The 16,359-nt window shown below is 44.0% G+C and overlaps 1 protein-coding gene across 2 annotated transcripts in view; it reads right to left on the bottom strand.

Moving 5' to 3' along the window:
• Positions 1-13,164, bottom strand: part of MRPS9 (mitochondrial ribosomal protein S9) — a 39,078-nt gene extending 25,914 nt beyond the window's left edge. The window contains exons 1-2 of one of the 2 annotated variants that reach the window (XM_044925725.2): positions 12,963-13,164; positions 7,575-7,754 (exon numbers count right to left, since the gene is read on the bottom strand). In XM_044925725.2, the coding sequence (XP_044781660.1) occupies positions 7,575-7,754; positions 12,963-13,097 (315 nt within the window). In that variant the 5' untranslated portion in view covers positions 13,098-13,164. The remainder of the gene's footprint in view (positions 1-7,574; positions 7,755-12,962) is intronic. The other variant, XM_006067891.4, reaches the window with a different exon arrangement.
• Between the last annotated feature and the right edge of the window lie 3,195 nt (positions 13,165-16,359).

The raw sequence follows: 16,359 nt of genomic DNA, 5'->3' as shown, positions 1-16,359 counted from the left end.
CGCCAGGAACATACCCAGTGCTCTTACAAATCTCGCCCCCACACGTTTCCAACGCCTTTCACCTCCTGGGGGCAGTACTGCCCCCAAACTGAGAGGGACCACGTAAGCCCCTGCAGTCTTCTCCAGCACCCTCCTCACAATCAGAGGGAAAAGCAAACACAAAGAGCACGGGTCTTCATCTCTGCTGCACATCATCAGATGAAAAGCCTGTGGACCCTACACCCTCCCTGAGTTTGGGATGGACTGGCAGCCCCTGCAGCACCAGCACTCTTCTTTCAGAACCTGTTTCTTCTGCACAGAAAACATGCTGGGGACGTCCCTGGTGGTCCAGGGACTAAACTCTGTGCTCCCAATGCAGGGGCTCGGGTTCAATCTCTGGTCAGGGAACTAGATCCCACATGCCACAATCAAGGCTCGAAGCAATCAAAGAAATTTTTTTTTTTTTTTTAAAGAAAATGTGCTAGACCAGATCCTGTCCCTAGAAGTAGGGCCTATAAATTCTGGGGGGGCAAATTCAATTACATTAAGGAGCCTAGGTGTGTCTCTGGGTCAAATTTTACTCATTCTGCCTTCTGGCAATAAAACCAACACTAAAAAACAAAAAACCACAACAAACCTCAGGTCAAACACCAGAGTGCTACTTTTGTGAATTTTTTTCTTTTTGAAAAAACCAGGGGCTCCTCTCTCTCCTTCTCTGCAGAAGGTGGACTTTTTATTTCATAAATGATGTTGAGACAAGTGGTCGCCAAATGGAAAAGATAAAACTGGACCCAAACCTTACACCACATATCTGAGTAAACTCCAGATGAGTCAGAGAGCCAAAGGTGGAAAACGAAGTCAAACCAGTACCAGAAGACAACATGGATGAGTTCCGTCAGGGCCTCCCCTGGTGGCCCGGAGGTAAAGAATCTGCCTGCAATGCAGGAGGAGCCTTGGGTTCGATCTCTGAGTCTGGAAGATCCCCTGGAGGAGGGCATGGCAACCCATTCCAATATTCTTGCCTGGAGAATCCCATGGACAGAGAAGCCTGCCAGGCGATAGCCCATGGGGTCGCAGAGTTAGACACGACTCAGCGACCGAACGACAGCAACATAGAGTCCTTTAGAAATGTATAAGACTACAGCGTGGCTTATCTAAACCCAAAACAAAAGAATGTAAAAAAAACAAATTAACCCAAGTGTCACAGAGTAAAGTAGGTATTCCTCATTTGTAAACATGCTGCTTACATCTTCAAAGTTTCATGATAATACTGGTGACTGGAGTGTTCCCTCCCATGAAGGCTAAATATGTAAGTATATATTCTCAGGCTTTATGTCAAAGTATGAAAGGACTGCAGATGCCATGCGGGACATGGAAGCCCTGGGTCAGGACTGCAATCCCTATTAATTAGGGATCCCAGCTGGGCAGTGGGTCTGCAGCTGTTAACGTGATCAATGACTTACCTACATGTCATCTCTACTGATTCGCTTATAAATTACCAGCAAGTGAGACTAATGTACAGGTGCTAATTTATTTAAACTGTTCTCTGCAGCGCTACACAGCTTTATAAACTGCATCTGGCACCTAATGTTGGCTGTCAGTTGTACTTAGACATGCCTGTCCTAACGACTCTGTTCATTAGAAGTGAGCACAAATTATGAAATATTGTGAAAAATGATACATCAAATGGAATGGGCACAGCAAATCAATTAGAGAAACTTCACACAGCAGATTCGCACTTAGGAGAATAAAACACTCAGGTTTCGGAAGGAGGTCTATAATACCAATTAAAAAGTAATTGGTAGACTTCAGCAGTATTATATATCAATTTGCTGGCTTTTTTCCTGAATTTCTCAATTAACGCAGAACTTAACTTTTAATTCCCAAATACACTCATTAGTAAATGCAAGTGCAATTCTGTATCTGTAATATTTAGGATAACTCAAATATCTCCAAACTTAAAACTGATATGCTGAATCAAAAAGAAAGATGCAAATACTGGTGGTCCTCACCTTTTTGTGTATTTGCAGCATGACTTTGAGAAAAGGAATTTTGATGATCCATGTGAACCATCAAAAAGGGTTAAGAGTCAGTCAGCAATACTACAAAGGTCTGTCTACTCCAGCAAGCAACATGTGACTGTGTCTATGATTTCTGGGGCCCTGACCACCACTCACCTGACCAGTCTGCAGCCCTGGGTCAAGATTTGCAGAAAATATTTCTACCCCACTCCTGTTATATATGACGGGGCTATTTCTCAGTTTCTGTACAAAAAGACTCTCTCTTGGCCAAACTACAACTGCTTGACATTGAATTACAACCCCACGCAACTCAGTGTTCATCTGACAGACACTACCACCCCCGACCACCCCAACCCAGCGCACAGTATTCTCAGATGAGAACACTCGTCTGATCAACATCTGGCAGTCACCTGGGAAAGATTTATGGCACAGGAGTTGAGGTCCACACCATTAAGGTCTACCTTCAAAATATTTAGCATGCATTTAAGTACTTTTTCAGCAAGATGCCACATACACAGACTACCACTGCTCGTCACGGGGTTCCCTGGCAGCTCAGTGGTAAAGGACCTGCCTGCCAATGCAGGAGACTTGGGTTCAATCCTTGGATTGGGAAGATCCCCTGGAGGAGGGCATGGCAACCCACTGCAGTATTCTTGCCTCTGGAATCCCACGGACAGAGAAGCCTGGCAGGCTACAGTCTATGGGGCTGCAAAGAGTCAGACACAACTGAGCGACTGAGCACAGCACAGCACGCTGCTCGTCAGAGGGACTGCTTTTCCTGTCACCAGCAGCACCAGTGATTTGGGAATGAAGAATGGTGCGCGGCTCCTTTCTTTTCAATATAACTGAAGAAGTTAGACAAAATTCAAACTATTTTGAAATGGAGAACGTCTACACCTAATTTCTTTCTAGTGAATTTGCTATTTTACCAACTAACAGGGTATTTTTCATATAAATTCAGCATTAAATATTTTGCAAAAACATTTCCAGCAGATATACAATGCTGGAGCTTTATTAATAATAATAAAATTTCTAAATAATGTAACTTTAAATATCAACAGTGACAAGCAGAATTATTTTTATTCATAAATTCTACCGATGACATTTCTTCTTCAGTTCACTAATCCACCTCAGCACTCTTTTTTTAAAGGCTTATTAAATTAAGGGTATACCAACATGCAAGATTAGCGAGGTGTAGTTTTCATACTTTTACGTTATATATGCTTCTTTCACTGAGGCCAGAGGCCAGACTTCTAGTCCAGCTCAACCTTCTGGAATAAAGTTGTAAACCTAGAAGCCAATGAAAAAGGCCTATAAATGAGCTGACATAAATCTGTGATTTTACTTAGAAGGAAGGGCATATGGGTCCTCATGCCGAGTCCAGGGGCTCTTGGTTCTAACTCACACACCTAACAACCTGAGCTGTGCCAAAGGCAGGCAGGTGAAGGAGCGCCAAGAAGCAGAAGCAGAGATGGACACGTTGGCATGGAAGAAGGGCAGTGCCAGGTTATCCAGTACAGGGACAACACGTCCTCAGGGACCCCACAGTCTGACAACCATCCCAGAAAGGAAAATCCTGCGGCTCTGAAAGGTCCATTGCGCTCACCGTGTTCTACTAAGTAAGGCAGGGAGGCTGCATCTGATTGTAGAAAGTATTATCCAAATCAAATCTTTGAAAGCATGGGAACAGCAGACTTTGGGTGAATGCCTTGTATAGTCTTGGCATCGGCAACAATAAACACCTGCCCTGTGAGGTTTTTCTGAAGATGAAACACAGTGATGCATCGTGAGCACACACAGGAGGTTTCAGTAAGTGGCGGTATTCTTTGTTACAGATAACGATGAAAAGTGAGTTTCTCTCCCTTTGGACTTCCCTGGTGGTCCAGTGGTTAGGAATCCACCTGCCAATGCAAGAGGCACAGGTTCCTTCCCTGGTTGGGGAACTAAGATGCCACATGCCGTGGACCAACTGAAGCCACACGCATGGCAAGTGCAGAGTCTGTGTACCACAATGAAAGGCCCTCCACGCTGCAACTAACAGCTGACATGGTCAAATAAATTAATATTTTTAAAAATATTTTCCTAACTTTATTGACTATGCCAAAGCTGTGTGGATCACAATCAACTGTGGAAAATTCTGAAGGAGATGGGAATACCAGACCACCTGACCTGCCTCTTGAGAAACCCATATGCAGGTCAGGAAGCAACAGTTAGAACTGGACATGGAACAACAGACTGGTTCCAAATAGGAAAAGGAGTATGTCAAGGCTGTATATTGTCACCCTACTTATTTAACTTATATGCAGAGCACATAATGAGAAACGCTGGGCTGGAGGAAGCACAAGCTGGAATCAAGACTGCTGGGAGAAATATCAATAACCTCAGATATGCAGATGACACCACCCTATGGCAGAAAGTGAAGAAGAACTAAAGAGTCTCTTGATGAAAGTGAAAAAGGAGAGTGAAAAAGTTGGCTTAAAGCTCAACATTCAGAAAACTAAGATCATGGCATCCGGTTCCATCACTTCATGGCAAATAGAGGGAAAGAGTAGAAATAGTGGCAGACTTTGTTTTTTGGGGCTCCAAAATCACTGCAGATGGTGACTGCAGCCATGAAATTGAAAGACGCTTACTCCTTGGAAGGAAAGTTGTGATCAACCTAGACAGCATATTGAAAAGCAGAGACATTACTTTGCCAACAAAGGTCCATATAGTCAGGGCTATGGTTTTTCCAGTGGTCATGTATGGATGTGAGAGTTGGACTATAAAAAAAGCTGAGTGCCGAAGAATTGATGCTTTTGAACTGTGGTGTTGGAGAAGACTCTTGAGAGTCCCTTGGATTGCAAGGAGATGCAATCAGTCCTTCCTAAAGGAAATCAGTCCTGAATATTCATTGGAAGGACTAATGCTGAAGCTGAAACTCCAAAACTTTGGCCACCTGATGCGAAGAGCTGACTCATTTGAAAAGACCCTGACGCTGGGAAAGATTGAGGGCAGGAGGAGAAGGGGATGACAGAGGATGAGATGGTTGGATGGCATCACTGACTCAATGGATATGAGTTTGAGTAAACTCCGGGAGTTGGTGATGGACAGGGAGGCCTGGTGTGCTGTAGTTCATGGGGTCACAAAGAGTCGGACACAACTGAGCGACTGAACTGAACTGAACTTTGGATATCAAATTATTTATTTTTGTCCTTAGAAACAAGCATTTTGTCAGTATGGAAATGTTAAAGAAGACCCATCAACTATACTGTCTCTTTCTGGTGATACACACAGCCAAACCTCTTGCAGAAAGAATAGTTTCAGAAACATAAATGGAAACAGGAATTATAAAATGATACATGACTTCTCTGGTGGCTTAGATGGTAAAGCGTCTGCCTACAACGCGGGCGACCCAGGTTCAATCCCTGGGTTGGGAAGATCTCCTGGAGAAGGAAATGGCAACCCACTCCAGTATTCTTGCCTGGAAAATGCCATGGACAGGACAGCCTGGTAGGCTACAGTCCATGGGGTCACAAAGAGTCTGACATGACTGAGCAACTTCACTTTCACTTTCATACAATTTCAAGGCTTTGGTAATGGTTGGTTGTCACTATCCTCTTCTGCTTTAGCGTCTAATCTAATGACAAAGAGTTTAATACAACGCCACAAAAGTCAACGGACATGAAGTGTGAGACTTGGTAAAGCTGGTCAGTCAGCGGCAGTAAAGTGGAAGGCAGTGGCACTGCGTCACAGAGAAGGGTTCCCATTTCCGCACGGGCTCCCAGACGCGGGCCAGGCGAGAGCACGCCCCAGCCCACAGCACAGAGTGCTCTCGGGATGAAGCGGCCCCAGGATGAATCCACGTTCCCGACGGGACCGCAGAGGCTTCTCCCCAACACACCGCCTCATGGAGAGTCATGCGACCGAGGCCACTGGAGCACTGGTGACTGACTCAAGTCACGGTGGATTTTATTTATCACAGCAAATGGCAATGAGAGCAACGACACAACACATTAGTCTCCTGCTCCTTAGATTCTGAGGTTGCAAACAGGAGTTATTCTTTCAGAGATGGGGAAACCAAGTGACGATGCTGTGACTTGCTACACGGGTAAGTCCACGACACTGCAAGGACTCTCCTAACGCCAGCTTCTGTATGTTTCTACAACATCACTTCAACTACAACAAATTTCTCTTCTAAAGAAAGATTAGTAACAAAGTTCTCCATCTATATTCCTCACAAGAAATCCAGCTTCTACATATTTTTTTTGAAAAGGTTCTACATATTTTAAAAGAAGATAGTGTATGTTTTTTTCATATTAATTCATGATTTCACTACTTTATTGGCTAACTCTAAAGAGGATTTTTATTATGTTCAATTAGCACAACGATACAAAATATTATCAACTTACTTTCACTGAACACACACACACAGTTTTAAAAGTACAGGAAAGCTGTGCCCTCTCACACTTACAGCAAGATTTTAAACACATCTTCTCTGGAAAACAACTCAATCTTTTAAGGGGCAGAACTAATAATACTGCTTCTACCTGACTGAATGACAGAATCTTTTAGATATCTCTAAATAATATAAGAAGGATACTCTAGATGAAAGACACCAATATATATCTTTTTTAAACTTCTTAACAAAAAAAGTTAGCTATTTTAATATGTGCAAAAAATTGTTTTACATCTTCATTATTTTTGCCTAAATGAATTTCATAAATGATTTCAGTGATCATTATTTTAGCAACTGGCTAAGTATTAATAATAAGGAAAACCCAATCTCTAAAACACATAAAATAATAACAGATGGTTTAATGTGAATACAGTGGCACCCAATTTTCCTATGTAAAATTACACAGTGAGCCAGACTTAACTAGGTGTGTTCAGTCACTCAGTCAGGTCCCGCTCATTGTGACCCCATGGGCTGTAGCCTGCCAGGGTTCTCTGTCCATGGGATTTTCCAGAAATGTCAGCAAGAATACTGGAGTGGGCTGCCATTTCCTTCTCCAGGGGGTCTCCCCAACCCAGGGATCAAACCCATGTCTCATTTGGCTCCTGCACTGGCAGGCAGGTTCTTTACTCAGAGCCACCAGGGAAGCCCCTAGTTTAACAAGTCAATTTCTTTGGAAGGAATGATGCTGAAGCTGAAACTCCAGTACTTTGGCCACCTCATGCGAAGAGTTGACTCATTGGAAAAGACTCTGATGCTGGGAGGGATTGGGGGCAGGAGGAGAAGGGGACGACAGAGGATGAGATGGCTGGATGGCATCACCGACTCGATGGACGTGAGTTTGAGTGAACTCCAGGAGTTGGTGATGGACAGGGAGGCCTGGCGTGCTGTGATTCATGGGGTCGCAAAGAGTCGGACACGACTGGCAACTGAACTGAACTGAATGCAATAAATAAACAAATAACTTGTATCCTTTAAAGTATAATAAAAAAAAATCTCTGATTCTTGTGAATTTTAACTGACATCTAACACTTCGTTTAAAGGCTTTACTGTTAAGAAGTCATGTTTCACTGAAAAATATTAGAAAAACAAAGATCTGCCCTTGTTCCCGTGATTCCCAGAACAAGCACTGCACTTACATCAACATCCTCCTGGGTAAAAGTTTCTGGGTCCTCCCCCATCATGTTGGCCAAGTGTCTCTTCCCGATGTTGAACTCTTCAATCTGCTTTTTAATAAAGTCCACCGTGTAACTTTCACGTCTTAAGGCTGCAACATTTTTCTTTGTTGTTACAGCCGGGGAATGTTTGAGCCTTAATATCTAGCAGAAAATACAAATGGAAAGACAAGATTTTAAGTTAAACAATGATCTTATAGGCCACTGTCTCTAAATAAAAGAAGACATTTCAAACAATTGTCTTTTTAGGACGGTACCCAATTGACAGGAGCCTGGAGACGAGATAAAGCTTGCTTTTAAAAGCCTATGCTCACAAAGAAGTTTAAACTACTAACATTTCAACACATTAAAAATAATAATAAAAAAAACTGGGTGATATGCTACTTCCATTATCTGCTAGAAATATCCACATTTGATACCGACTGGTCAATGTCAGCTGCTGTGGGACTTGACATATAGTGAATGAGGGTTAAACGGTACAGTGCATCCTCAGTCTTGTCTGACTCTTTGCATCCCATGAACTGTAACCTGCCAGGCTCCTCTGTCCGTTGGGATTCTCCAGGCAAGAAAACTGGAGTGGTTGCCGTGCCCTCCTCCAGGGGATCTTCCAACCCAAGATGGAACCTGTGTCTCCTGCACTGACAGGGGGATTATTCACCACTAGCGCCACCTGGGAAGCCCAAAGAGAAACACCACTCCCCTTAAAATAAGCCTGTGTACATGCAGACAGAAAGCAGCAAGCAGAAGACAGAGACCTGGTGTGCGCTTCTCATGAACAGAATACCCTGACAAAGCAGAAGGACACTTCTGAGGTCAGGTTACAAGACTCTCCTCCCCCTCTTCTCTCTCTTGATCAGACCGAGGAAAGCAAGACGTGGTGAGCTGCCCCCCAGAGGTCCACAGGCCAAGAACTGAGGGTGGTCTCTGGCCAACAGCCAGCACAACAGCTGCAAGGATGTGAATCCTGCCCACACCCACACTGAGCATGTGGGCAGCAGATTTCCACCCCTGGCCTGAGATGACCATGGGCTGCTGCCTTGCGGGAGACCTTGAGCAGAAGGCCCAGTGCAACTGTGCCTGGAATCCTGACTCACAGAGTCCACGAGGGAAATATCTGTTGTTTCAAGCTGCTATATTTGAGGTTAATTTGCTATACAGCAATAAATAATCACTCAACACCCCAATTCGGAGAAGGCAATGGCACCCCACTCCAGTACTCTTGCCTGGAAAATCCCATGGGCGGAGGAGCCTGGTAGGCTGCAGTCCATGGGGTTGCTGAGGGTCGGACACGACTGAGCAACTTCACCTTCACTTTTCACTTTCAAGCATTGGAGAAGGAAATGGCAACCCACTCCAGTGTTCTTGCCTGGAGAATCCCAGGGACGGGGGAGCCTGGTGGGCTGCCGTCTACGGGGTCGCACAGAGTCGGACACGATTGAAGCGACTTAGCAGCAACACCCCAATTACAACAATAGAGGCGAGTACAAGAAAGTTCACTTACTCTGTTTTATAAGGAAAGAGAGGTAGCAACGACTATCAAGTTTTCTTTAAATAAGAACTTTGTAAACTACATGAGGAAAATGAAAGTTTTAATGACCCAGTGTTTTCCATAATTAAAGTGACAAGGGACACACTAAAACATCTTTGCTACCAAAGGGCTTTCCTTTCCCATTGCTAACAAAATCGAATTTTAAAAAATTCAAAAATTATCTGGGGGGAAAACACAACTAATGCACACAGCTGTATAAAGCATCTGCTACAAACACCGGTCAATTTTCAAATCTGCTTTGCAAAGACTTTTGAGGAATTTGCCAGTAGTATTAAGACTACTGAAAACAAACTGGATGCTGTGATAAACACAGAACATTATAACCTCCAGGAGCCCACAAGATGAGAGATGAAAAGAACAGATCCTTAAGACAGAGGCAGCAATGTTTTTTGCAGTAAAAGCAAAATACACAAGCGCTAAGCCATCGAGTATCATCCAGCATTCTTCTCTGGCTGACAGTCCGATCAACAAAGACTTGTTGGCTCAGTACAAACTTAGAAAGTGCTCAGTAGAAAATCAAGAGGACATGCTGGTGTTTGTAGTAACAGTTTTCAAAATAGAGATTGGCCTACTGCTTTTTCCTATCGTGAATGTCATAATTACGGAAAGCTAAATGAGCATTCCTACAGAAAATTATATTGATAGGCGTTAAGAATTCGTGGATAACCTTTGTATTACACCATGACTGTCAACTACTTATAACAAAGCCAAAACTACTTTTATTTGTGACAGTAAAAGAGACATGTGTACCCCAATGTTCCATGCGGCACTGTTTACGACAGCTAGGACATGTAAGCAACCTAAATGTCCATTGGCAGACGAATAGATAAGAAAGTTGTGGTACATATACACAATGGAGTATTACTCAGCTATAAAAAAGAATGCATTTGAGTCAGTTCTAATGAGATAGACGAAACTGGAGCCTATTTTACAGAGTAAGTCAGAAAGAAAGTAAATCAGAAAGTAAGTCAGAAGAAAGTAAGTCAGAAAGAAAAACACCAATACAGTATATTAATGCACACATATGGAATTTAGAAAGATGGTAATGGCGACCCTATATGCGAGACAGCAAAAGAGACACAGATATAAAGAACAGACTTTTGGACTCTGGGAGAAGGCGAGGGTGGGATGATTTGAGAGAATAGCACTGAAACATGTACATTACCATATTTGAAATAGATGACCAGTTCAAGTTCAATGCATAAAATAGGGCATTCAAAGCCAGTGCACTGGGACAACCGGGAGGGATGGGATAGGGAGGGAGGTGGGAGGGAGAGGGATGGGGAGGGAGGTGGGGTTCAGGATCGGGGGAATGGGGAACACATGTACACCCGTGGCTGATCCATGTCAGTGTATGGCAAAAACCACCACAACATTGTAAAGTAATTAGCCTCCAATTAAAATAAATAAAAAAAATCAATTATCTTAGCATAGCAAAACACTTTGTAATCCCGTCTCGCCATTCTCTCATCAGTTATTATACCAAGTGTAGTTGCTAGAACCAATTATTTGTCGTTGCCAGAATCCACTGACTGCACATCTCTGGTGCTTGGGTACCTACTGCATCTTCCTGGAACAGAATCCCTCTTTTCTCATGTAACTCCTGGCAGACTCTCCCATTACCTTCTCGAGAGGATGCTGTCATTCTATCCATTTCAGCTCATGTGTATTAGGCTCTGCATGTCTGTGCTCTTCTGTATTTACCTTTACAAATCTCACAGTACACTGTGCGCAGATCCTTGATATTCACAGGTTTAAAACTAGAAAAATCTGGCCATTCATAAGTAATATTCCCTCCTCCACTCAAATTTGGGACACCCAGATATCTGCACTTGTACTGAAGCATTGATGTGAAACATGGATTCCACAGTTCTGGTACAAAGGAGAAAACCCATCGCAGAGGCTCCCAAGCGAGCACCCAGGAGTCGCAGTTTAACAGAACTTATTTCTTTTTCCTTGTTGCATCAGTGTCTCTCAAACGTTTCTGACTGTGACTCATAGTAATAGCTACTGCTCATATCACTATCTGGAACACACTTATACTTAATAAACAAAAAGTAAAAATACCCTCTGTAAGAAGGCTTCCATCGTGACTCAGTGGTAAAGAATCTGCCTGCAATGTAGGAGATGAGGGTTCGATGCCTGGGTTGGGAAGAACCTCTGGAAAAGGAAATGGCAACCCACTCCAGTATTCTTGCCTAGAGAACTCCTTGGACAGAGCTAGTGGGCTACAGTCCATGTGGTTTGCAAAGAGTTGGACATGACTGAGCAACTAACAACAAAGACACATAATAGGTGTTTAATAATAATAATAATTGGAGAGACTTGTACTATACATGTTAGGTAAAGAAACAAAAAGTAGAAAAGACTCCATTCTTTAAAAAAAAAAAAGCATTTCATGTATGTCTGTATGTAATTTAAAAAACATAAAGAAAGACACAGAAGGATACATGCATTAGCAAGTTTGGGAGTTCCAGGGAGGGAAAAAAATACTCTTGGCCGCCTCCCCCACACTGTCAACAATAAAGACATTCTGTAACCTACAGTACCTTTCACAGATAATTGTGTATATACAAAAGGATATACTCAAAAGAGATGCATGAGAAAATAAAAACTTCCAGCCTATTTTCCAGTTAAAAAACAATAAAAACAAATGTTTGATGGGTAAATGAGCGGATGGATCGGTTGCTGTGAGCTAAAATGTAGAAGAAAAAATGAAAAAAGACAGTATTCCTTTTTTCAACAGTTTTTGATCATAGTACTTGACTTCTCTACAATATCAGGTACTGCTAATCACTTTCCCTCCTTGCAACATTCTCCTGTTTTCTATGACTCCACACTGCCTGGTTTTTCTCCTACTTCTTTGGTAGGTCATTCCCAATCTCCTGGGGGCCCTTCTTTCTCTACTGTTTGTCCTTCAGGGTCTGGTCCTTCTTCTTTTTCCTCACTGACTGCACATTCCCCCAAATGATCTAATCCATTAATTATCACACACAAGGTAACAGAGGACTTGTAAACCAGCTCTCTTCTTGAACTATGGCTTGCCTCTCTTTGGGTCCACTTGGACACCACAAATATAACTATGCAATAAATACAATTATTTCCAAAACTAAGCTCGTTTTTTTCCCTCTCAAATTTTGTTCCTTTTATTCAGGTCCCATGTCAGTAAATGGCATTATCATCCAACCAGTTGTGAAGCTAGAATCCTGGCTTCCCACTGGCCCCAGGATTAAATGTAACTTACAAGTTCTGGTCTCCATCAATCAGAGACATACTACCGAGAAAATTAACAGAATGGAAACTGCTCAGAAGCAAGACACTTTAGAAATGTTTCTCTCTCCTCTCCACTGTATGACCTCCTGCATTTAGTCTTTGGGCCACTGCAGGAGTCCAGTTCTCATCCACCTCCACCCTCTTGATCGGGGTCTCGGGGGCCAGGGCTGAACCCATAATCCACCCAGGGGACAAGTCAAGGGAGGGGTCGCTCTGTTTCTGTCTCAGATAAGTTCCCCCTCACTGCACCCTGAGAAAACCAGCCACAACCTCAAAGGTTGGCCGTTGCAAGGCAATTCCACCTTGTTTACCTGAGACCTCTGTTGACCACCTAAGATCCCACAGGCTCCGGCTCCCAATGCTGGGGGCCGGGGTTCGATCTCCCGCCAGGGAACTAGACCTCATATGCCGCAACTAAAGAGATCTGGCACCCAGCAACTAAAGATCCTCAGAGAAACTAAAGACTCTGGAGGCGCCTGGCCACACCGCGTGCTACAGGGACGAGCAGTGCCACCTTTCTCAAGCCTTACCTGGCATCTGGGACCTGTCTGCAGCCCAGAAGCCGCGGCTTTCCAGAGGCCTTGTTCCCGGGCGAAGCTAACCCTACCCGCAAGAAAGAGCCGGTAGGAAACTGCTGCGCCGCAGGACACACAGGGAGCTGCCATGTTGGGGACAGGAAGCGCGGGCCGGAGGGCGATGGGGCAGGGCCTGCAAACTGCGCCGGCGCAGATGGGCGCCGGGTCCGCGAGGCTGCCGGGAAGAGGCGCGGAGCAGGGGGCGTGTCCCGCCACCCCAGTTGGCTCGTCGCTGATTGGGCGCGGGAGCACGCGGGGCGTATCCGCCCCCGCCCCTGGTCCGGATCCCTAGTCTACTTGGCATCCTGGTCTTTCTGGGCATCCTGAAGTCGGTGGCTCACCGAGTCTCCTTGGAACGACTTCCACATGGCTTCTCGCCAACCCTTTCGTGCCACGCCCAACTTGCCCTGGCGCCAGCTCCCCCTGCGCAGCCCTGACTTCACGCCCATTATTACGCAGCTCCTCTCCGAGCCTCTGCTCCCAGCCGACCGCGTCGGAGCACGGGTTTTCCCTCCTTCAGCCTTCCCACCTGGGTCCGGGTCCAGGGTCTCCATCCTTCTGCGGGAAACTCGTTATTTCCTAAGTGTATGATGCACAGGCTAACCCTTACACCGGCGGGAACAGACACTCCCCAACTGTCGGGCTTCCCTGTAGCTCAGCTCGTAAAGAATCTACCCCCGCAATGCGGCAGACCTGGGTTCGATCCCTGGTTGGGAAGATCACCTTGAGAAGGGAAAGGCTACTCACTGGAGAATTCCTCGGACTGTCACAAAGAGTCGGACTCGACTCAGCAAATTTCACTCTTCCTTTCCCCTACTGGTGGCTCAGTGGTAAAGAATTCACATCCCAATGCAGGGGACAGGGCTTTGATCCCTGATCTGGAAAGATCCCCTGGAGAAGGAAATGGCAACCCACTCCAGTATTCTTGCCTGGGAAACCCCACGGACAGAGCAGCCTGGCGGGCTACTGTCCATGGGGTTGCAAAGAGTGGGACAGGACTGAGTGACTGAACAACAACAATAACCCTTACTATTAGCAATACTAAACCTCCCTGGAAACCCAATCAGAACTAAATATTAATAAATAGGTATGAATCCTGATGACCGTGCCTTACCTTCTGAGGCTTGTGCGCTCCTGACGGTAACTCCCAACATGCTTTCTAGAAAATACTTATTAAAGGAAGCAGTAAACAGCTCTGAAAATGTTCCCAAACACTTAGATTTTAAAGATCAGTAAAATTAATACACACACACATATGGAAAATCTGAGGTCAAGTTGTCAAGCAAATAAAAACATCTACTATTACTTATTTTGTAAAATAGAACATTTTAATTAGTAAGAAGGTAGAATTGACACAATTGCAGAATGAAATGTGGTCCTTTAATTGGAATCCATTTAGTTGTATGGTAAGTTCACTCTTCTATTCTTTTTGTTGTTACTTTTTAGGCCAGAAGTTGGCAGAGGCCCATGCACTAGCATTTGGGAACCAAGATTTAGCTCATGACAATTTCACCAAGTATAAAACAATCACCAAGTTTATAAAACAATCAAGTATGTTAGAACCGAATTTATATTATTTAAAAAAAATAACATGTCAGAGCACATAAAAACTACAGAAGTACTCAAATCAAGGTTAGAAATTGTGGAGGGTTTTTTTTTTTTCTAAAATTCATGTTATGATATTTTACTTTAGATTTACTGCTGCTGCTGCTACTGCTAAGTCGCTTCAGTCGTGTCCGACTCTGTGCAACCCCATAGATGGCAGCCCACCAGGCTCCCCCATCCCTGGGATTCTCCAGGCAAGAAAACTGGAGTGGGTTGCCATTTCCTTCTCTAATGCATGAAAGTGAAAAGTGAAAGTGAAGTCTCTCAGTCATGTCCGACTCTTAGTAACCCCATGGACTGCAGCCTACCAGGCTCCTCCGCCCATGGGATTTTCCAGGCAAGAGTACTGGAGTGGGGTGCCATTGTCTTCTCCTTAGATTTACCAGATTACAGTAAAGTAGCTAGTAAAGTAACTGTAATGCATATCCCATCTCTAGGGGCAACCCTTAGACTGCTGCATTCAATTTCCTGTGTAGCCTTTGAATTTGGGAAGAAATACACCACTGTAAGTTAACACTGGGTGCATAAATCTGGAGACAGAAGGAAAGAGTGGAATCAGGAATGTACTGATAAACGTTTAAAATATGAAAAAAAAATCTTGTGATTTTACCAAACAACCGAAGTTTAGATCCGTCTAATCTTTTCTCATTTACTGAGCACCCATTATGTTGGAGACGTCAGGTGTTCTTGGTCCCATATCAGGATTATAAAATCCCAACTATCCAACGTGATGGAATCATGTAAATATGAAAATTTGGTTCTAAAACCAGCTTCTAATGTAAATATCAGGAGAGACAAACATTGCACTAACAAAACAAGTGCTGCCAGATATGAACAGCAGAAACTGTTAGGTGCCGCTGGTGAGGGTGTAAATTGATACAGTTTTCCTGAAATCAATGAGTCAGTGATCTATGTTAAGATGAACACACCACATAACTTCACTGATTACGTTTCTAGGTATATACCCTGCAGAAATTCTTGCACAGTGTATCAGGATACATGCATGCAAATATGTACAGAATCATTTTCTTTTGTAAAAACACAAAAAACCCCCACACAGACACCTTTAAAGGATTCCTAGAAATCTCTGGAAATGCAGAGCTTTTTTGATCAATATGGAAAACTTTAAGGGGCTTTCCAGGTGGCACTAGTGGTAAAGAATCCACCTGCCAATGCAGAGAACGCCAGTTTGATCCCTGGGTTAGGAAGATCCCCTGGAGGAGGAAATGGCAGCCCACTCCAATATTCTTGCTGGGAAATGCCATGGACAGAGGACCCTGGGGGTCTACAGTCCATGGGGTCACAGAGAGTTGGATACGACTGAGCATGCACACAGTTTAGTTAGACCAGTGGCCTCCCCTTTTGATAATCTATTTACAAACATTTTTGAGGATCTTCCCTAGGTTTAAGAAATTTGTGTTCTCTACTTAGACGCTGTACAACCCTTTTTACTTAATAATCACCAGCTGAGTATCTTTGGCCAAGCTCAGTACCTCAAAATCCCACATTCCAGGGTCTACTAAGGTCTACTATTAACTGTTCCTTTGTTAGAACCATCTGGTGATGAAGGTGGTTCCCTTGCCCCATGAGAAATAGAGCGGCCCCTCAGTCTCTTCTCATTAAAGAGATGGGACAGTCAGGCACAAACAGAAAGGGTTGTAAAAATAACAGGCCACTGATGCTGCACAAAAGGGGTTCCAGAAAAGTGTGCCCTGATTTCTTCCCTGACACTCCCATTACATATTCC

Source organism: Bubalus bubalis, chromosome 12 (assembly GCF_019923935.1).
Source record: "Bubalus bubalis isolate 160015118507 breed Murrah chromosome 12, NDDB_SH_1, whole genome shotgun sequence".
NCBI classification, from domain to species: domain Eukaryota; kingdom Metazoa; phylum Chordata; class Mammalia; order Artiodactyla; family Bovidae; genus Bubalus; species Bubalus bubalis.
The sequence above is the reverse complement of the archived record's forward strand: the minus strand, read 5'-3'. Positions and strand labels throughout refer to the sequence as shown.